Raw genomic sequence first — 21,551 nt, forward strand, 5'->3', positions numbered from 1 at the left:
TTTGAGGGTAAAGAAATTTCTAACCTTGTGTTCATTTATGCAGTAAATGCAGTAGTGTTTGTGATAGCTTTTGTTTGATTTTTTTTCCCCCTATTTTTCTCCTAGTTTGCTTTCATATTGTTAATTCTGTTCCATCTGCATTCTTTACAATGTTGGATGTTGGATCTTTTGGATGTTGATATGGCTTTTTTGTGTGTGTGTGCTTGCTATTAGGCTTCATAAGCTAACCTACTTTGTAGATTGTGTTTCTACTGCTTTTGTGGAGAGAACAGCATGACAACTAATCTGCATAAACTCTTGTCCTTAGAATATTGCAGAGTCGCAATTATGAGAGAACAAAATCCTTAAGGCATTGTAAAATTGGGTAGCAGACTTCATTTTGTTTTTTTCTTATTAAAGATATAGGTGGACTTGCAAATGAACCCCTTCCTTCCCTGTAAGGTTTGCTTTTCAAAAATTTTCATAATGTTTTCTTTTCCACTTCTGAAATACTGTTACTAGAAGATTAAAATACAGTGGAGGAAATAGACTGTATTTTACAGTTATAGCATTGGCTTCCATGATGCAAAGTGATAGATTGTTGTAGCAGGACAAAAAGAAATACAGCTTGCTTATCTGAAAGTGACTATGCTTGTCATGATGGCAGTAACTGAACCACTAAACGAGAAGTAAATGTGTTCTTAAAAAAAAAAAAAAATTTGGTCTAAACCAAGAGTAATATGTTTTTCCACTCCGAAAAGGTAAAGTTTTATGTTTAAAGGGTTAAATCATATTGCAAGTTTAAATATACATATATAGCTGCATAAAAAGCAGAATTGACATATATGTCAAACTACATCTTGCAACTCAACTTTCATTTATTTCTAACCCAGGATGAAATTGACCTTGGTGATTGCTGCAGCCTGGGCCTTCACCTCACATTTTTGCTTCAAGGAAGTGCCCAGCTATTATGGTGTTAACATGCAGAAGCTGTGTGGGAAGGAGAAAGTCTTGCATATTTCTTAGAACCACATATGCTCTAAGCTGGAAAGGTCATGGAGTGTCCCTGGAGGGCAGGAGTGGTGGCATGAGGATCATATCCCTTAGCTCCGTCCATTTATGTTTGGACTGTATGGCAAATACAGGCCAGTTCAGCCTGGGGAGAGACTATTCTGAGAAAATCTATGTGCAGATGCTAAGTCAATGTGTTATGCTTTTGGCAAGTGACAAGTCTGTAGCTCTCTAACCATTAAGTGACGTTCAGCAGCTCTGCAGAATTGGGCATAGTTAAATCCTAGGTTTCGAAATATACATATTCAGTGTTCTTCCTTTGTTCAGTATTAATGACTTTAGACATATCCTCTTTTCTGGTTTGAGTTAGTGTTTGTGTATAAACTTTAAAGAGAACAAATTTGTCTAACAACATAGGAATGTTATTATAAACTGTGAAAATTGTACCTCAATTGTAAAATAGAAAAAACTAAAACAAGAGATTTGAATATTTGGTCTAGTCTTACAATATGCTTAGATAACGTCTTTTTTTTTTTTTTTTTAAACAAAAAGCAAAGAAATAGCAGGTTCTAAAATGTTACTATTTAGCTTTAGTTGGTACAATATAAGATGCATTAGACTGCATATAAAAATTTCTTAACAGATATGATTTCTGTTGTAAAGTAATTCTTTAAAATAGCCCAAAGTTAATGAATATTGTCATTTCCATCACTTTCCTCAGTCATCAAAATTGTGATAAAAAATATATTCCTGCTTCAAATTAAAATGGTTCCTTCTTGATCTTCATTATCCTTCTAAAACTTGCAGCATATAATGTGCAGTTCTTCAAAAGTACTTGTAATTTATTAAATAACAAGTTTTATTGGCATGTACTTGTAATATGAGATAGATGGAGGGTTTCTTTAAAGTGAGTTTATAGGTGGAGAGGTAACATTGATACACTTAGACATACTGGGTTTAGCAGATTGAAAACTGAGCTGCAGGTGTTGTGGGTTGCTGTGTACGATGTGCTCTATTAAGCATGTTTGCTGTTCACATATTACTCGGTTTTTTATAACTTTTTGAAGTTACATAGCTAGTTGACTGTACTTTGAATTTTGGTAGGTGTCAGCTGTCACTGTGAGTATTGAGTGAACCTTCTAAGTGGCATTACCAAAGGCAGCAGTAGATAAGTGCATTCTTCTTGAGATTCTGTTTAAGCTGCCTGCAACTTGTTATCTCCTACCCTTTTCTTTGTGGTGGCTGAGCAAATTCTCTTTGAAAAACTTGCTGCCATTCATCTGTTCGGGCCAGTGAACATTTGCAGTAAGTCATCTATTGTATCGTTGTATGTTTAAAATAAAAAAAGACCATTGTATATGGCTTAGAGTTTGAGAGCTTTTACTTTAAGTTTTGTTTGGCTGAGAGGTAAGGCTGACATTGCTTGTTGTTTGTTAAGCAAGCATTGCTGTTCTCAGTGTCACTGCTGCTGTTTTCTCATTGTGTGCTTGGAGAAAGATGTGTTTAGTTGGTCTGGGTTTATACTCCTGAGTTGTTTCATGTACTCTGCAAATGTGGAGGGGGAAGAACAAAACACTTTTGCAAAGCTGGATGTGCAGAATTCTTTCTTAGGAACTGATTTGGTTTTTTTTAAAAAAAAAAATCAGCTCTTTATGTACACTTGTCTTGTAATACATTTATAAAAAGTACAAGATTAATTTCTCCTGGAAAAAATAGTCTATATTGAGAGCAATGTTCATAGAAAAGTAGGAAATCACAGAATGTTTGTGTTTGTTTTCTTTCTCCTAAAGCAGTTTAAATTCACACCCCATTGCATTGTTTAAATTGCAGCTCAGAATGCAGTGATGGAGAATGGTCTACAGCTGTCCCTACCTATTTTGCTGCTACAGAAAAAGATCAGTCCTCAAGTGATGAGAGCTGGGAGACTGTCCCAGCTAGGGAGGAATGTGAGCCTGAAGTACTGAGCAGCAGCAGTGGTGTAGAAGAGGAGAACACAGACTTGAGTTTCCAAGGAGGGTATAGTTTATTTTATTAGCTAACTTCTTGTAAGTTCTGACATCAGCAGTAACATGGTATCCACATGACACTACACAGAATAACATCAATTCTAAAAGTAGTTACTATACTATCAATAATCATATATATCATATGATATATCATATACTATACTAGCAATAATCATTTGTCTACATCAAATCTGAGTAGTTTTAAGTATTTCAAATCAGGGAAAAAAAATGGCATATCATGCAAACCAAATCTATTTAGTGTAAGATGCAGAAACAATGACTGGGCATTGACATGTGGTATCAATAGGGATAATAGGCAGGATATACCGACTTTAAAAAGCTAGATCAGGCAAGTTAATTGTAAAGACATATATGTGACATACACATCTTCTGATACGGCTTAGTACTCTTTGCAAAGCAGTTGTTTATCTCTGCTTTATTGCTTCTCATACTCCACTGCTGCTCTTTATTTCTGCAGCCCTATCAGTGATTAAACTTGAACTACTTGCTTGCCAAGAACTTAGGTATTTTTCCAGACGTTCAGTACTTTCTAAAATGTCTTTTGATGCAAGGCAAAATTTGTAGTTATAAATAACCAAGGAAAGTTGGGGTTTTTGGTGTTGTTTTTTTTTTTTTCTAAGCACCTAATATTGAACTTATATTCTTAGTTTGGGACTTCTATAAAGCAACAAGCCATGCCTACGTCTTCTTTCAGCTTCTTCTATTCTTAGATAGACAGTACCTGTTACCAAGCAGTCCACATTGCTGTTACTGCTTTTTTTTAGTATCACCGTCTCATGTGGCTTTATGAAAACATTAGAACTCATCTGTTTCAGAACAACAACAATGCAGCAATGTACTCTTCAGCTTTCTTTGATGTGAACAGCCTGCAAATGTACCCATTTCTAACATGATTGCTGTTTATTTGCCCTTTGATAAGGAAAGTGGGACTTGCAGCCCTGTGGCTCTAAACATCCAGGTGATTTGTGCTCCTCTAGAAAATCCAGGAATGAGGAGTCTGTTTCTCCTCATGCAGATAGCTTCTCTTACAAGTAGTATCTCTGCATTCAGGCCAAGCTTCCCCATGAAGGCTATTCCAGGGTAGCAAGAGAGCCTTTCTTTTTAGTGGCTTTAGGAACTTGTAGATGAATAAGAAAATCCTTAGTACCAAATTCACTAGCTGTAGTGGGGATGTTGTCTGCACTAGGGAAAACTCAAAGCAAGCTACTTGCTGTACTGCTAACCTTGAGCATTAGACAAATAATTTTGCCATAGAATCATCAGTGTTACTAGATGCTCAGTCTGGAGCTGATATCACTGGGAGTTTCTTGTTGTATTTTACAACAAATACTAAGTTTCCTAATTTGGGACTCTGCAGTCTGGGAAACATGCATCTTTAGCCCTTGTGATATGTGTAGCTTTTGTTGCTTGCATGTGTTTGTAAATTCTCCTAGCTTTTTAGTTTTAGCTTTTCATTTATTTATTTGAAGGGAACAGACATTATTGGAGGAAGGAGAGATTCCTTGGTTACAGTACCACGAAGAAGTAGAAAGTAGCACTGATGAAGAAAATGATGCAATTGGTGATTTTGTGCATCCTGGGTTCTTCCTGTTGGATGGAAATAACAACCTTGAGGATGACTCCAGTGTGAGCGAAGACCTGGATGTGGAGTGGAGGTATGCCTTTGATACTTTTCTGCATTAATTTCAGAGGGTTTGTAGTTATTGGTTTGTTTTTTATGTAAGATGTCAAAAACACTCATGGCTATCAGTATGCACTTGCTTCAAAGGCTGATAATCTGAGTTTAAGGCTTAAGATACTTCAAGTGCTATGTGTTTTCTTATGAGAGAAAAAGGATGTAGATTTGCTAAGTCATGCTGTGATCTGAGAAAATTCTGGTGCACTAAATATTCAATGGATGGGTGTACTTTTTCAATTAATGTTCAGTTGGTAAGTATAGTGGAAGTATAACAAAAGTAAAGCAATGTCAATGTAATCAGCAGTCAAGTCAGTGCTATCTTATAATTGGTCTTTTCCTCTTTTGCAACTAGTGTTAGATGTTATAAGTCTATTTTATTTCTCTTTGAAATGCCATGCGCTTACCTAATATTATAATTTTGAATGCTTCACTCAATTTTCTGTTGTTAGATTATTGAAGAATATTGCAATAAATTTATTACAAAATTCTGCAAATACCAGGAAGAAGGTGATGGAAGCCACTTACACAGCCTATTCCTAGAATAGTATAATGTGTTTGTTTTAAAGTAAGAGTGAGCTAGACAGAATGCTTTCTGGTGAGAGAGTTAATGCTTGCTCTCTTCTGCCTATTAAAAATACTATAAACTACAGTGTAGACATATGAAAACCACTGGTATTTTCTCCTTGTGAAGTTACATTATGTAAAGTACAACAGAGACTAATGCGTCAGAGTCCAAGCTAGAAGTAAAGCATGTGTTCTTAGAGTGCCAGGCAGCAAGCTAGCAAAGGATATGGACAAAATCTGTTTGTGTTGGAGGTTAGCCTTGGTAAGCTTCCTAATTACTCGAAATAGGAAGGAAGATGCTTCTGTAATGCTCTGAGTTTTGTCTGTTGAGCATATGCAGATCTGTGCGTGATTTTTGCTCATGCCCATTTTAAGATTTGATCTCCGAATGCTGAAAACAGAACTTCAAGCAGCTGCCAAGCTATGAACTGTGACACATGATGTAATAAAAATCGGAAGGGTAGTTGCAAAATGAGCTTAATAGTATACGTATGAAATTTATTAGCTGAACCATATGCCCTTTTACTCTGGCATAGTCAACAGGAAAAGATCCCATTATATTCTTCTGAAGTCTTGAGTGTTCCACTGCACTGGGAGCAGGTGCTTGGGACAGGGAGGGGGAGTTGCAGGGTGGCTTCTATGAGGAGAGGCCATGGCTGTCCCACGTGGGACACAGCTGGTTCCAGCCAGCTCCAGTGGACCCACTGCAGGGTGGTGCCTCTAGGAAAGTATTTAAGAAAAGATAAAAAATGCTGCACAGCAGAGTGTGAGAGAGAAGAGTGAGGATGATATGAGAGACAACCCTGCAGACACCAAGGTCAGAGAATAAGGGAGAGGAGGTCCTCTGGGTGCTGGAGGAGAGATTCCCCTGCAGCCCTGGGGAGAAGACTACAGTGGAGCAGGTAGGTATTTGCTGGAAGAACTGTGCCTGTGGAGAACTCATGCTGGAGCAGCTTTATCCTGAAGGACTGCAGCCCATGGGAGTGACCCCACACTAGAGCAGGGGAACAGCATGAGGCGGAAGGAGCAGCAAAGAGAAACTGCCATGGACTGACCCCCGCCCCCATTCGCTGTCCATCTGTACTGCTTAGAGTAGGGCGACATAGAGGAGTCAAGAATGAAGGAGTGAAGTTGAGCCTGGGAAGAAAGAGAGGGCTAAGGGGAAGGTGGTTTAGTTTTTGTTTTTGTTTCTCACCATGCAAATACATTTTTACTGGCGATAAATTTATAGAATTATAGAACAGCCTAGGTTGGAAGGGAACCTCAAAAGATCATCTAGTTAAATAATTTAACATTTCAGTTAAATTAAGGTTCCCCCTGAAGCTGAGTCTGTTTTGCCTGTGGTGGTAATGAGTGATCGATCTCCCTGTCTTTATCCTGACCTATGAGCTTTTAGTCTTATTTACATGCCAGTCCAGTTGAGATGGGGGAGCGAGAGCAGCTGGGTGGGCATTTAGCAGCCAGCCAAGGTCAATCCAACATAACAACCTTATGAGCGTATTCAACATAGTTGTTAACAGATGATGTGCATTAATCTGATGTACCCAGCTCTTATGTTACTATTTACTTTGAAGTGAATACCATGTTTCCTAACTCATGTTTTTCAGATTACTTGATGAGTTTGGTGATGGCCTAGGACTTGCTCAAGCTATTCCTTATGTGGATCCTCAGTTTGTCACATTTATGGCACTAGAGGGACGCTTACAACAAGCTATGGAGGTATTAAAATATTCTTGGTAGTACTATATCAGTGATGTCGTGAGATAAGTTTTTATTATTGCATCCTTTTTCAGCATAATTTTAAAATCAAGGGAGTCAGGGAAAAATTACTTTCCTGCTTTAGCTTGAACTTTCTGGTCTGCAAGCTTGAAAACAAGTGTTCAAAGTTCTTTTAAATGATGTAGTGCAAGAAGTCATTGATCAGTGCTAGTCCTTTTAGAATATATATTTATTTTTTCTTAAAGGAAAAAAAATAGTGATTTATACCAGTATAAACATATGTAATTTAAATTATTCTAAAGAATGTTGCCAAAATCCTTACATAACAAAGGAGAGTTCAAACCTGCATCTGTGCCTATGAATTGTCCCAGCTTTTTTTTCCAAGAGTACAATTTGATGTTTCATATTTTTATTCCTCAGTGGAAGATTTTTCTATGTTTGACTGTCTTGACTCCATGTGCTTCAAATTAAAAAAACCAAACCACCAAACAAACCTCACACCCAAAAAGCAAAACAGCCTTTTGTCTTTGCCTTATTCTAATCTCATTTCATCTATCTAACTTTGGAAAAACCAGAGAGAACCAGCATAACCATGCTGGTTCTTGTTATCAAGAACCAGCATGGTTATGATCTCTCTCTTGTCTGTGTTACATGATGTTGGTCACTGTCAAAGTGAATGTGAAGCTAGCTGAAATTCTGTTTGATTTAATGTGACAATCCTTGCACTGCCAGAAATCTCCCCTGCAGGGTATTTGTCAAAGTAAGAGTTATGTGTTAACATGTAATATGGTGTTACAGCAATTAAATTGGATGTTTTGTGTGTGACATAAGTTTAGGGGCAGCAAGGGGCAGTTTGACTACTATCTCTTAGTTAAAAGGGGTGAACAGAGCGGACCATATGTCATAGTGTGCTTGCAGACAAAACACCAAGGACACTTTAAAATACTTTCTAAAGCTGGCAGTCAGTGGAACAATCATAGATTTTTTTTTTTCCCGTGGATATGTGCAAAATCAATGATTTTTTGTGAATAAGCTTCATGAGTATTTTCCAAGGTGGTGTAAGGGTTGTTCCCTGAAGTTGGCAGTCATTCAGTTTCCCAGGTATAGTGCATCCCCCAAGGTATATGAGAGGTCAGCGTTATTCATGGTCAAGTACCATAGGGTCTTCAGCTGTGTAGGATCTTGTTCGTATTACTCATCTGGAGACATTTTGGAACTGCTTAGTAATGTGTAGGAGGTCTGTTGATATCCTTACTATAAAAGCAATATTTTTAAGTTGTATAGAGAAAATTGTTGTCTCTTTAATAGCTGCCAGTTCTGACTACATCAAAAAGAACAGAACTACAAAAGCAGTTGACCTCCTTCTTTTCACCAAAGCAAGAGGATCTGTGTAGAGAGGGGAGACTAATCCCATCTTTTCTTTTTTTTAATCTATGTGCTAACACCTGAAGAGGAGACTGAGGTTGTTACGGCTCTGAATTTTTTTCTCATTACTGTGTAACAGCACTTCTCTATTTACTCTGTCAGAAGAACACTGTGCACTCTTGTCAGGCTGACCTGTAAAAGCAGTCCTAGGTGGCTATGTGCATGGCTGGCTGAGAAGATTCTGTGATTATGTTAGCATAATCAGAGGAACAGAGTGTCATTGAGCACACTTGGCAAGCAGGTAGATGACTACAAAGGTACTTATTCTTTAGTACCTGTGGTACAGGTCACTGGCTGTTGGACAAGAGGGAAAGCCAATTCTCTTAAATAGTATTGTGCTTGAAATTAGCACTTAGGCATCTGAAACTTTACAGTAAGCATAGAAGTCTGGCATAATTGGAATTAGTGAGCAGAAAATGGTAACTGAGTAATAAAAGGAACAGCTATATTGACTGTGACTAAAGGGACAACGGAGGCTTTGAGTAAGAATTCTGAGTATTTCCTCCAAATCTTAAGCAGAATGTATAGAGCACCTCTCTTTCCAGTATGAAGATTGTTACTAAAATTGTTGAGAAAATAAGAGCAAGGATTGCCCAAAACTGTTCAACATTTCTCTTGGGCTATATTGCAAGTACTTCTGGAAGTTGAGAGAAAGTGAGCAAAAAAGGGTCTGTAATGTCAATCTATCCAGAATTAACTTTTAATTGTTTGCTGAGATCCTCTCTTTTAGTGACCACAGCAAGATGTAGATCAGGATATAATGTTTACTGCTTTGTAGAAAATAGGACTTCCAAATGGCTAGTCCAGCATAATCTCTGCATGGAATATTATGTGACTGTGTCCCTGAGTGGATTAACATAGACTAGAAACTTGTGGTCCTGGAAGGACGTTCAGAACAGCCTTTAAACACAGCTTTTCTTTCTCTTTGAGGGAAGTGAGAACTGAAGATAGTTGTCTGTCTTCCTCATGATTGGTATTTTATGTTCCTCATCCCTCTCCCCAAGAATAAAGGAAGTGATTTCATCTGTTCTTGACATAGTTCATCTTGTTTTGGGGGTCAGGAGTTGCTCTGGTTTTGCAAGACATTTTTCTGCAGGATGATTAGATTTCACTTTCACCAGATACCTTTTCTGCTTGTTCTACCACTTTTGCTCTCACCTTCCAGAGTTTACTGACTCCATGCACATTTACTTTCTCTGTTTGAACACCTATACCCCAAGTTGGTTTGCTACTTTGCAGTTACATATTATCTATATATTTATACTCAGCTTTCGAACAGGCTGCTTGTTGCTAGTTACACTATTTTAGTATTACTTAGCCCTGGTTTTAGGGCAAACAGCTATTACTTAAATTTTGCTTAGTATGATTCTGTCTTATGCATGTAACATAGCTCTGCTTTTGCTTCACGTTTTTAAAGTAACCCATCTGTTTCCTGGTAATAAATATTTTTGCACCAAAGGTTTTGTAATGGAGAAGTCTGAGCTTTGACTAGCTTTAAGTATTACTCTGATTTGATTAAAAGATTGGGTGGATTAAACATCATTAATAATCTGTCTAATGACTGTGAGTGTATTCAACCTGTTACTGATTTACTTAATCCACCTCGTTTCCCAAAATTCTCCTATCTACTATAGTAGATTCATTAACTACATCTCTTCACCTATAACAATTTATTAGGAGAGTTTATTATAGAAAAAATTTTTGAAAAATTTCTGAGTTATCTAGCAAACTAATTTACTGTAGCTATGAAACACTTGAAAGGGATGTGACATAATAATGCATCCAAAATTCCAGTGTATCTTAAGTTGGAGGGAGGGCACATCTGTTCCAATAAATTGTGACATTTGGAGGGGAGAAGTCGTAAATATAAAATGTAATAACCTGTATATGTGATTTGTTTTTTTTTTCACTTGGATTTGTTTTCAAGAAATTACATAGCTGGGAGTGTTTGTTTTACTTCATTAGCAGTATAAAAAAAGTTGGGTGTCTCTGCAGTGTCAGTGACTTCATTTATGAATATTTCCTGTAGCAATTCATGCGTGAGGAACTCAAACCCCTGCAGACAATAGCACTCCTCGTTTTAGCAGTGTCCAGCATTTGGTTCATGGTGCATGGACAGTAAGCAGTCGTCCAAGTAATATGAGGAAGGAAATAAAGGTATCTTTGAGGTTATAAAGGTATCCTATAAAAGTTGTAAAATGGACACTTCTTTGCTCTGCTTTGGTGTTGATAATGTGGTTTTAAGCATCAGAGTTATTGTGAGGCTTTCTGTCTGTGATGTTTCTTTTGTGTAGCTTTCAAAAGCAAACAATGCAATGTGTTTGTAAATTGTTTTCTGTTTAAGAGCACTAATACTGGATATAGACACAGAGGTTTGACACAAGTAATATTGCATCCTTCTGTCTGACTGGGATCTTATCTAATTTTTCCATCTGTAGTAGTTAATCTAATTAAGCATAAGTGTTTTTACCTACAAATTATTCTCAGACCATCACAGCTTAGCAAAATACCATTACAAATACTAAAATCATCTTAATGTTAGTAAGGCAGTATTGTCTGCTTTAACAGAACTGAATGTTTTTAAGCTGTAAAATTGGAGGAGTGTACCTGTTTTGCTGATGGACTTACATACTGCACTAGGGATAACTGTCTCAGGATTTCCTCTAAATTAGCAGAAATCTAGATGAGAATATGTGGTAGTAGGAGCTGTAAATATTTGTCTGTTAGCTCATGCTGATCTCTCTGCTGCCACAAACATTTGACTGTAGGTGTAAACCTGCTACTTTAGATCTATTGTGGGGTGGTTGCCTGAGCTACCCTGCTACTGCTATAAAAGTACAGGCATGTTTTCAGCTGTAGCTCTAGTAACTTCCTCTAAAGTTTAAGAGGAAAGACTACTGGAGATGTTTGTCTATAATCCAATGTTTCTTTAGTATACTTTTGGGTTTTTTTAGTTAAGCATACCCCCAACATTACAAATATATCAAGTAATCTGAAACTTCTTTCAAGGGAGTTTTGTAGCCATTAGAATAAATTATTGTTGTGCTGATTAGAGCAGTAAGTAGTTGTACTTGAGGGTTGTGACTAGTTTATTCAGAATATGAACTCAGTGCTTCTGTGTTCTTGGCTCTTCACTTTGTTCTGTTCAAACAGGTGTATCTATTCTATTTCTTAGCGAATATAACCAATCTGAGTTCTGTGTTGCATTTTTTTTTTTCCTACTGGAGATCCTTTCAGTGTCTTACAGGGTTGAATGTATGATGTAAACATCAAATCTGTCTGCTGTAGCATTGGACTCTTAAAAGATTTTGTATGGTGAAAAAACTTAAGTTTTGAACAAGATGACTTCAGAGCACTATGTCTTTAGTCATTATATAGATGACAAACATCTATGTGGATCCCAGGTTTTTTTTCTGAAAGCTTACATTGGTAGTGTAGCCAAGATACTTAATATTTTTGTTTGTACCTGAGTAATTCAATAGTTGAAGCCATGAAACACATTAATGAGGCTTTTATTTTCAGAAAGCAAAATGTAATGACAGTTTTGCATGAGCAAACTTTATTGCATTTTTTACTTGCTGGCTTTTCTGAAACTTTATAGAATGAGCAAATGTTAATTAGAGAATAAATTGTGGCTCTGTCTTGGTACTTTAAGAACTTTAAGAACAGCTTAAAAAACAAGCTGTTACTGTTTTGACCTTCAGTTTCATCTCATTCATTACAAAAATAAAAATGATGGTTAGTCTGACAGACATAACTTCCTTTTAAGAAGGTAACCGGATTTAATTAATTAGATTAATTAGATTTAATTAGAACCGGATTTCTTTGCATGCTTGCTTGTTTTTATATGGAATGTTACATTTGAGTTAAAAGAACTTGTCTGCTGCTCACTCTTTTCAGGCTGCTCTGGCACAATTGGAGGCTCTTGGATTTGATGTAGAACAGGCTCATCCACCAGCTACTACAGAAACCATAGATAGTCTGCCACATATTATCATCACAGATGACCATGATGGTATGGAAAAATAATTAAGAATTCATTTCCACAAAGTTCATAAGAACAAATTTAGCTTTGTGTAATACCATAGATGCAGTATTTAAACATACTGTGCCACTGGCAATGCTGTTCTAAGAGCTTTTGAATCTTGAATCAGACTGAATATAACTTTGGTCAGTTTGGAAAACTAATCTTTACTGGAGTAAATGTGATTGTATTTTGTAGTCATTAGTGATACTGTTGATAATATATGTATTTTAATTTCAGCTCCTCTTTGATGTAAAACAAGATAATAATAATGCTTTTTCTTCATCATGGGTGTAGGTCAAGAGCAGTGTTGTACTATCTGTTGCAGTGAATATGTGAAAGATGAAATCATAACAGAGCTACCCTGTCATCATTTGTTTCACAAACCCTGTATAACTCTTTGGTTACAGAAAGTAAGTACTACAGGATTGGTGGGGATTTTGTGGATTTTTTGAGTACTTGCATTCTTCTGGGAAGAACAATTTGTAACTTTTTGAAAATGTGTGATGAAAGAATTGGCTGTTAATTTTACACATTATGAAACCAAATTCTAGTGCAAGTGAGGAAAGTAATTTATACCTGTACTCACATGAAGGGCAATTTCTTGAGGGGGTGTTTTTGTGAGGGGGGAAAAAAAGGTCTGTTTTTTAGGAAAAATAAAAGAGTTGGATGTGTTATAACTTGTTTTGGTACAAGAAAAGCTTTCTTTACTCATACCTTGAAGTAAAGAAGATGGCTTGGTTTTCTCTGAGAAGAGCAAAGGATCTGATCTGTCTTGCCAGAGTGTCAGGCCCATTTATGGTGACAGCTAAAGCTGGTGGGAGAAATAACTTGAATGCTTGTAGATTAATTTAAAATATTTACCTTTGGTAAATGTATACTGTATTAGATTTCATTTTCATAATATGTAACCAGTTTCTTGAAAAGGCTTACATCATATTGAGGCTAGACTAAAAGAACTGTAGTTAATGAATTGGGTTTTTTCCTTCCACCATACACACAGTATGAGCCTGGACTTGCTCGTTCTCAGTGAGCCTACAGTGTAACACATCATTTCCTTAAGAAGTACAAGAGGAAGATTGATTCAGACTAGGCAGATCAAAACACATCTAGCATGGGTTGTTGGTGGGTTTGATGATATTGGTTACCATGTTGATACTGCTTGTATTATATGTCTTGCCTTTTTCTGCTGTCATAGTAAACTACTCTTGCTGAAAACTAGGACAAAAGGCTTCCTGTTAGATTTGGGCTGTACCCAGTTTATATTTAACCCTTGTCTCAAAAACAAAACAAAAAAATCCCTCCTGTAAAACCAATTATTTGAAGAAGACCTTACAGAGGGCCTGACATATCCACTGTGTAACTGGTGTAAAAGTGAAATGAAGCTTGCTTCTGAGAGTGCTAGCTTTCTCTTAGTTCCAGGTAGCCATCCAGTCAAATTATGGCATTGAGACAGTGCTGTTGTGAAGATACTAAATACTTTGTAAATAATAACCTTTAGCTCTTCAATAGAATTGAATGCAAACTGTGCAAATGACTTTTTTTCTCTCTTTTTTTTTTTTTTGTAGTCGGGAACATGCCCAGTTTGTCGTCATGTGCTTGAACCTCTGCTTCCTGAAACAGCTGCTGGCCCTGTTTCCTTTCTATCTGATTATGATTCCTCATCTTCTGTTCACAATGCTACAGAAGCTTCAAACTAGGGTCTGAAATTAAATCTTTGCCACCAAAATAAAAATGTAAATTTTGCCTGCTTAATTACAATGAAAACAATTATGTAGAAAATATTATATGTAAAAGACTATCTATATTCTATATTTTAGTTTAGAAAGAGGGTGCAAGACTTTCTAAACTCTTTAGGTTTGCAATAATAGCTTAAATTTTCAAACTGTAATTGGAAGAATGTGCAGCTTTTTTTCCTTAGCAGAATGTTGCTAGTAATGTCTAAAGTTTGTTAAATTTTTCCAAAAATATAATTAATGTGGCACTTTGTTTGAGTTCTTGCAGCTGCAGTGCAGTTGCAGCTTACTAAACTTATGTTTATATCCTGTTCTACATAATATAACAACTATTTGATTTTTATCTAAGTGCCACTGAGTGACTTTGTAATTGATCTCTCATATTTGCATCAAATGTGAAGATGTTCTGTGATGCCAGCAGTGGTAGAATTTGATTTCACCGGAAACAAATTGCATAATGGAACAATATTTCTTACTAGTTTATTCCATAATAAAGCCTTTTCCTAAGTCAGAAGCGCTATTAAATTGCTGCTGTGTGGTTTGTTTTATTTTAATAAGGCTAGTACCATTTTTAAGCCTGTGTCTTCAATAAGTATATGAACTATGAAACTTCAACATTCGAAGTTCTAAGTTTCTAAGAAGTTGCATGTTGTAAGAGCTGGGCAGCTGTTTCCTTAAATCTGTGTTTAAGTTGGATTCTACTAATTAGGTCTTCTCCACTCTCCTGCATGCGTACATGTTCTCACTTTCTTAAAAGATATATTGATGTATGTATACATCAGGGTTGGGGTTGCCTTCTAATGCAGATGTAGTTAAAATATATTTGGCTCTTGGAGTCTTAAGTCTGAAAAAGAGTAGAAGCTTCACGGACTTAGTTGAACAATACATTTGAAGACTTGGATGTTAGGATAATTGTTGTAAAGTTATTTTAGAAATTTAAAAATTTAGTAATGTTTCTGGTATTTGCACTGGTTGCAGGTTATGCTATACTTAATATTTTAAAGGAGAAAAGACTGGTCTCTAGAATTTATTTCTATAAATAATACTCCAGTATACACAAAAACTTTAAGGGACATGGAGTTAATTATTGCAGGACAGAAAGTTAATATTTGGATGTGTGTATGTGGACTAATGGCTGCACAAAAACTTTTCTGTGGCCATTGGATAGACACACAATACCTAAAATGTTGGTGCATGGGAATAATATGTGAGGGGTCTAATCAAACCCTCTTAAAAGAGTTACAGATTTTTTTCCAGTAACTTTGAAATTAAGCTGACTTAAGCTCTTGGAAAAGTGATTGATTAAAAATGAATATTCTTAGCTCTCTGGCTAAGCTATCTGAGTAGCTGTCTGGCTACTCAATTATGATTATGGCTGCCATCATGCTATCTCAATTCTTTCCAAATATTAATATATTCTTTTATTAGTAGTAGAAGATGGTAATTTTCTTGTTTGAGGAACACATTGAATTGTGTGATGTTCTTCACAGTTTAACTTGTGGACTGCAGCAGAACAAAGAATTGGTGGTGGTTGCCATGAGTCTGCCTCTGAGGTTTTCATGCTGTTACTCCAAAACTTAAAGGAAGCCAAACCCACTAAGATAATGGTGAAAAGTGGCAGATGTGTAGCTCCTTCCTGGCTTATTTTCCTGTACTAAAACTTTATATTTGCTGAAGTAGGCATCAGCAGGATTTGGGGAAACGTGACAAAGAACACATACTTCCACTCACCAGCAACATCTGTACCTATCCAAAAAGTGCTATAATCTTCCACTTCTCTATTACAGACTAGTGCTATGGAGAGTGGTTGATCCATGGCTACCAACTGCCCCAGATGATAAAATAGTTAATGTAACCTTTAAAGCTCATCTAAGGTGTGAATGAGATGTACGTAGATTAAGAGAAAGTGAAAATTAAGAGATTTGTATTGCTTGCAGGGGGAAAAAAAAACCCAAACAACAAACTAATGATGGACTTAGTATCAAAATTGTTCTTTGTTAGGGCCTTTTGTTCTTCAGTAGCTGCCAAAGTAGCAAATGTTACAGGTATTTTAACCAGCCTGTACTTTGTTTCTCTCTGAACTGCATAATATGTTTGCCTTCATTTAATCTCTTAAGCGTAGTGTTTTAGAAAGAGAGTTACTTTAACTTCTGTGGCAAGATTTGGACATCCTCTTCCTAGAAGCTTTTGATTCCAGACTTAACCAGCAGTGTCAAGAGCTAAGGAAGAAGTTTTTTCCTTCCTTCATTATTTGTTGCTGGCCTCAGGTCTGACTTCCTATTTCTAAACAGGTGTCTAAAAGAAGGGTGTTCATGTTCTCTTTTTTCTTACTTTCTAACCTGAATGTAGAGGTCTCCTTTGCAGGTCTTTCCTGGCTTTACAGTTGAGGAAATAACAGGTGAAAGGTCTTTCAAATGAGGTGTCTGGAAAAAGCACATGCTAGGTCACACTAAAAAAGTTACCAGTGGAAATGTTAAAAAGACAATTGAAAGAAGAAAAAGAAATCCGTATCTTTGGATCATGTGCAAATCTTTTTTGTGATTATTTGAGTTTTTTGCTAAATGAAGTCATAACAGATTGCTGTGCTGTACTTCCTGCTACAACAACTATAAAATTGGTTAAAATGGGCCTAGTTCTTAAATTAATTTTTACTATTCTAGAAAAAAAAAACTTTGGTTTTTGTCCCATGGTACTCTACCAAGATCCCTCACAAAGTCCTGGAGGGAAGAGCGGTCCAAGAAAGCTGGTTAGTATTCAAGGATCATCTCCACTAAGCTCAGGAGCGATGCATCCCAACAAGGAGGAAGTCAGGCAGAACCCCCAGGAGGCCTGTGTGCATGAACAAGGAGCTCCTGGATGAACTCAAACACGAAAAGGAAGCCTGCAGAGGGTGGAAGCAAGGGCAGGTAGCCTGGGAGGAATACAGAGAAACTGTCCAAGCAGCCAGGTTAGGAAAGCCAAAGCCCTGACAGAATTAAATCTGGACAACACGAAAAGCTTTTATAGGTACATCAGTGACAAAAGGAAGACTAGGGAAAATGTAGGCCCCCTTCACTGGTTACCTGGGATAAGGAGAAGGCTGAGGTACTACACAACTTTTTTGCCTCAGTCTTCACTGGCAAGTGCTGAAGCCACACCACCCAAATTGCAGAAGGCAAAGGCAGGGACTGGGAGAATGAAGAACTGCCTGCTGTAGAAGATCAGGTTCCAACCTCCCCTGCCATGGGCAGGGACATCCTCCACTAGACCACGTTGCCCAAAGCCCCATCTAACCTGTCTCAAACACTTCCAGGGAGGAGGCATCCACAATCTCTCTGGGCAACCTGCCCAGTGTCTCACCACCCTCACAGTAAAGAATTTCTTCCTTATATCTAAACGAAATCTACCCTCCTTCAGTATAAAACTGTTGCCCCTTGTCCTGTCTCTGTACTCCCTGTTAAAAAGCCCATCCCCATCATTCCTGTAAGCCCTCTTTAGATACTGGAATGCTGCGGTAAGGTCTTCCCCAAAGTCTTCTCTTCCTCAGGCTGAACAACCCCAACTCTCTCAGCCTGTCCTCGTACGGGAGGTGCTCCAGCCCTTTGATCATCTTTGTGGCCCTCCTCTGGGCCTCCTCAAGCAGGTCCCTGTCTCTTATCCTTGGGGCCCCCAGAGCTGGATGCAGTACTCCAAGTGGGATCTCACAAGAGTGGAGTACAGGGGCAGAATCACCTCCTTCAACCTGATGGTCATGCTTCTTTTGATGCAGCGCAGGACATGGTTGGCTTTCTGGGCTGCAAACACACATTAATGGCTCTCAATCCATTCTCCTCCCAGCCTGTGTAGATGTTTGGGATTGTGCTGACCCACATGCAGGACCTTGCCCTTGGCCTTGTTGAACTTCATGTGGTTCGCATGGGCCCACCACTCCAGCCTGTCAAGGTCCCTCTGGATGGCATCCCTTCCCTCCAGCGTGTCAACCACACCACACAGCTTGGTGTCGTCGGCAAACTTGCTGAGGGTGCACTCGATCCCACTGTCCATGTCACCGACAAAGATGTTAAACAACGCCGGTCCCAGTACCGACCCCTGAGGAACGCCTCTCATCACCATTATCGACTTAGACACTGAGCTGTTGAGTATTACTCCTTGCGTGCTACTACCCCTTATACACCAAGGAGTCCATCTGTCAAATCCATGTCTTTCCAATTTAGAGACAAGGATGTCATGTAGGACAGCGTCCAATGCTTTGCACAGGCCCAGGTAGATTACACCAGTTGCTCTTCCTTTATCCACCAAGCTAATCATAGAAGGCCACCAAATTTGTCAGGCACGATTTGCCCTTAGTGATGTCATGTTGGCTGTCACCAATCACCTCCTTATTTTCCATATGCCTGAGCATAGTTTCCAGGAGGATCTGCTCCATGATCTTGCCAGCCACAGAGGTGAGACTGATTGGCCTGTATTTCCCCAGGTCTTCCTTTTTTCCCTTTTTAAAAATGGGGGTTATGTTTCCCCTTTTCCTGTTGGTGGGCAGTTCACCAATCTGCCACAACTTTCAAATATGATGGAAAGTGATTTCATCTGCCAATTGTCCCAGGACCCTTGAATGCATCTCATCAGGTCCCATGGATTTGTGCACATTCAGGTTCCTTTAGATGGGCTTGAACCTGATCTTCTCCTACAGTGGGCAGTTCTTCATTCTCATTTGGATTCTGTGAATTGGGTGGCATGGCTAGAGTACTTACTGGTGGTCAGAGGCAAAAAAGTTAGTGAGAACTTCAGCCTCCTCCATGTCAGTTGTAGCCAGGTCTCCCATTTCACTCACTGGGGGGGAAACAGTTTCTTTCATCTTCCTTTGTTGTCCTACGTACCTGAAGAAACCTTTCTTGTTAGACTGACTGGCCTGTAGTTCCCTGGGTCTTCCTTTTTACCCTTCTTAAAAATGGGGGTAATGTTCCCCCTCTTCCAGTCAGTGGGAACTTCTCCAGACTGCCAGGACTTCTCAAATATGACGGCGAGTGGCCACGCCCCTTCATCCGCCAGTTCCCTCAAGACCCGCAGATGCATCTCATCAGGTCCCATGGACTTGTGCACCTTCAGGTTCCTTAGATATTCTCCAACCTGATCTTCTCCTACAGTGGGCAGTTCTGCATTCTCCCAGTCCCTGCCTTCCGCAACCTGGGCAGTGTGGCTCAAGGATTTGCCAGTGAAGACTGAGGCAAAGAAGTCATTGAGTACCTCAGCCTTCTCCATATCCTGGGTAACCAGGTCACCCGTTTCATTCTGGAGGGGACCCACATTTTCCCTCATCCTCCTTTTCTCGCTAACATACCTATAGAAGCTTTTCTTGTTGACCTTGACATCCCTGGCCAGACTAATTTCTGTCAGGGCTTTGGCTTTCCTAACCTGCTCCCTGGCTGCTTGGACACTTTCTCAGTATTCTTCCCAGGCTACCTGCCCTTGCTTCCACTCTCTGTAGGCTTCCTTTTTGTGTTTGATTTTGTCCAGGAGCTCCTTGTTCATCCATGCAGGCCTCCAACAGATATTGGGGTGACTGAAGTCCCCCATAAGGATGAGGGCTCGTGAGCATGAGGCTGCTCCTATCTGCTCGGTCCCGCTGGTCAGGTGGCCTGTAGCAGACCCCCACTATGATGTCCCCTGCCCCAGCACTCCCTTTAATCCTGACCCATAGGCTCTCTGTCAGCTCATCATCCATCCTCAGGTGGAGTTCCATACAGTCCAGCTGGTCATTGACATAGAGGGTGATGCGCTCCCCTCATCTGCCCTGCCTGTCCTTCCTAAAGACCCTGTACCCTTCCATCCCAACACTCCAGTCATAGGAGCTATCCCACCCCGTCTCTGTAATGCCAATAAGGTCATAGCCTTGCAGGCACACACGCGTCTCCAGCTCCTCTTGTTTGTTTCCCATGCTCCATGCATTCGCATAGAGGCATTCCAGTTGTGCCCCGATGAGGCTGACTTATTCGCTGGGGTGGCTGGGACTCTTTTGATGTATCTTCCCAGTGTTACCCTGTTGGTTCCTGTTGCATCTGGAGCCCCTGGCTCATCTCCTCTAGGCTTTGAGCGTGCTGTAGTGCATCCAGCACATCTCTGAGCAGTAGGCCGAGGGCCCTCGCCAGTGCCCCGTCCCTCCAACTGGGGCACATCATCCCACAACATGTCGCTGGCAAGCCTGATATTATCCTCCTCCCCCTTCAAGCCTAGTTTAAAGCTCTGTCGATGACCCTGCTCGTTCCTGGCCAAAGATCCTCTTCTCCCTTTGAGAGAGATGAACCCCATCAGGGTTCATCAGGCCTGGTGCCGTGTAGGCTGCCCCATCGTCAAAAAAACCCAAAGTTGTGGCGTTGACACCAGCTATGGAGCCATGCATTTATGGACTGTGTCCACCTGTTCCTCCCAACATTGCTGCCCTTAACTGGAAGGAGGGAGGAGAATATTACCTGCACCCCCAAATCCTTCAGTGACTGTCCTAAGAGCCTGAAGTCCCTTTTGATCGCTTTTGTGGTACGTGTCTCTGCTTCATCCCCACCCACATGGAGGAGGAGCAGCAGTGGGTAATAGTCAGAGGGGCGTACCAGGCTGGGGAGTTTCCTAGCAATGTCCTTAACACAGGCCCTGGGGAGGCAGCAGACTTCTGTGAGAGGAGGGTCTGCCCTGCATATCGGGCCCTCTGTATCTTTCAGATGGGAGTCCCCTATGACTACAACTCTCCTTTTCTTCTTTATTGGAGTAGTCACAACCCAAGGCATGGGCCTTTTGGGCCTAGGTGCTACCTCTGGAGTAGCTTGACTGTCAAAGGCTTTACTGAAGTTCAGGGAGGCAGCATCCACAGCCTTTTCCTCATATACTAAGCATGTCACCTTGTCATAGAAGGAGATCAGGTTAGTCAAGCAGGAGCTGACTTTCATAAACCCATGCTGACTGGGCCTGATCACCTGGTTGTCCTTTACATGCTGTGTGGTGACATTCAAGATGATCTGCTCCATAACCTTCCCTGGCACCGAGGTCAGGCTGACAGGCCTGTGGTTCCCCAGATTGTCTTTCCAGCTATTCTTGTGGATTGGGCTCACACTGGCTCCAGTCAACAGGGACCTCCCTGGTTAGCCAGGACTGCTAATAAATAATGGAACGTGCCTTGGTGAGCACTTCCGTCAGCTCCTTTAGTACCCTTGGGTGGATCCTATCTGGCCCCACAGACTTGTGTGTGTCTAAGTGGTGTAGCAGGTTGCTGACCATTTCCCCTTGGATTATGGGGGCTTCATTGTGCTGCCCGACTATTCGTGTCTTCCAGCTCAAGGGGCTGGGTACGCAGGGAACAGCTGGTCTTACTGGTAAAGACTGAGGCAAAGAAGGCATGAAGTACCTCAGCCTTTTCCTCATCCTTC

The 21,551-nt window shown here is 39.7% G+C and overlaps 1 protein-coding gene across 8 annotated transcripts in view; it reads left to right on the top strand.

Annotated features, from left to right (window-relative positions):
- The window catches only part of PJA2 (praja ring finger ubiquitin ligase 2), a 44,809-nt gene extending 30,097 nt beyond the window's left edge, over window positions 1-14,712 (top strand). For 7 of the 8 annotated variants that reach the window (XM_075740262.1, XM_075740263.1, XM_075740266.1 and 4 more), the window contains 6 exons: window positions 2,821-3,006; window positions 4,487-4,672; window positions 6,867-6,978; window positions 12,304-12,418; window positions 12,725-12,840; window positions 13,996-14,712. In XM_075740262.1, coding sequence (XP_075596377.1) covers window positions 2,821-3,006; window positions 4,487-4,672; window positions 6,867-6,978; window positions 12,304-12,418; window positions 12,725-12,840; window positions 13,996-14,127 — 847 coding nt within the window. In that variant the 3' untranslated portion in view covers window positions 14,128-14,712. Of the gene's footprint in view, window positions 1-2,820; window positions 3,007-4,486; window positions 4,673-6,866; window positions 6,979-10,432; window positions 11,588-12,303; window positions 12,419-12,724; window positions 12,841-13,995 lie in introns of those variants that run through there. The other variant, XM_075740267.1, reaches the window with a different exon arrangement.
- The last annotated feature ends 6,839 nt before the right edge of the window (window positions 14,713-21,551 follow it).

The sequence above is a fragment of the Balearica regulorum genome, chromosome Z, assembly GCF_011004875.1.
Source record: "Balearica regulorum gibbericeps isolate bBalReg1 chromosome Z, bBalReg1.pri, whole genome shotgun sequence".
Classification (NCBI taxonomy): Eukaryota; Metazoa; Chordata; class Aves; order Gruiformes; family Gruidae; genus Balearica; species Balearica regulorum.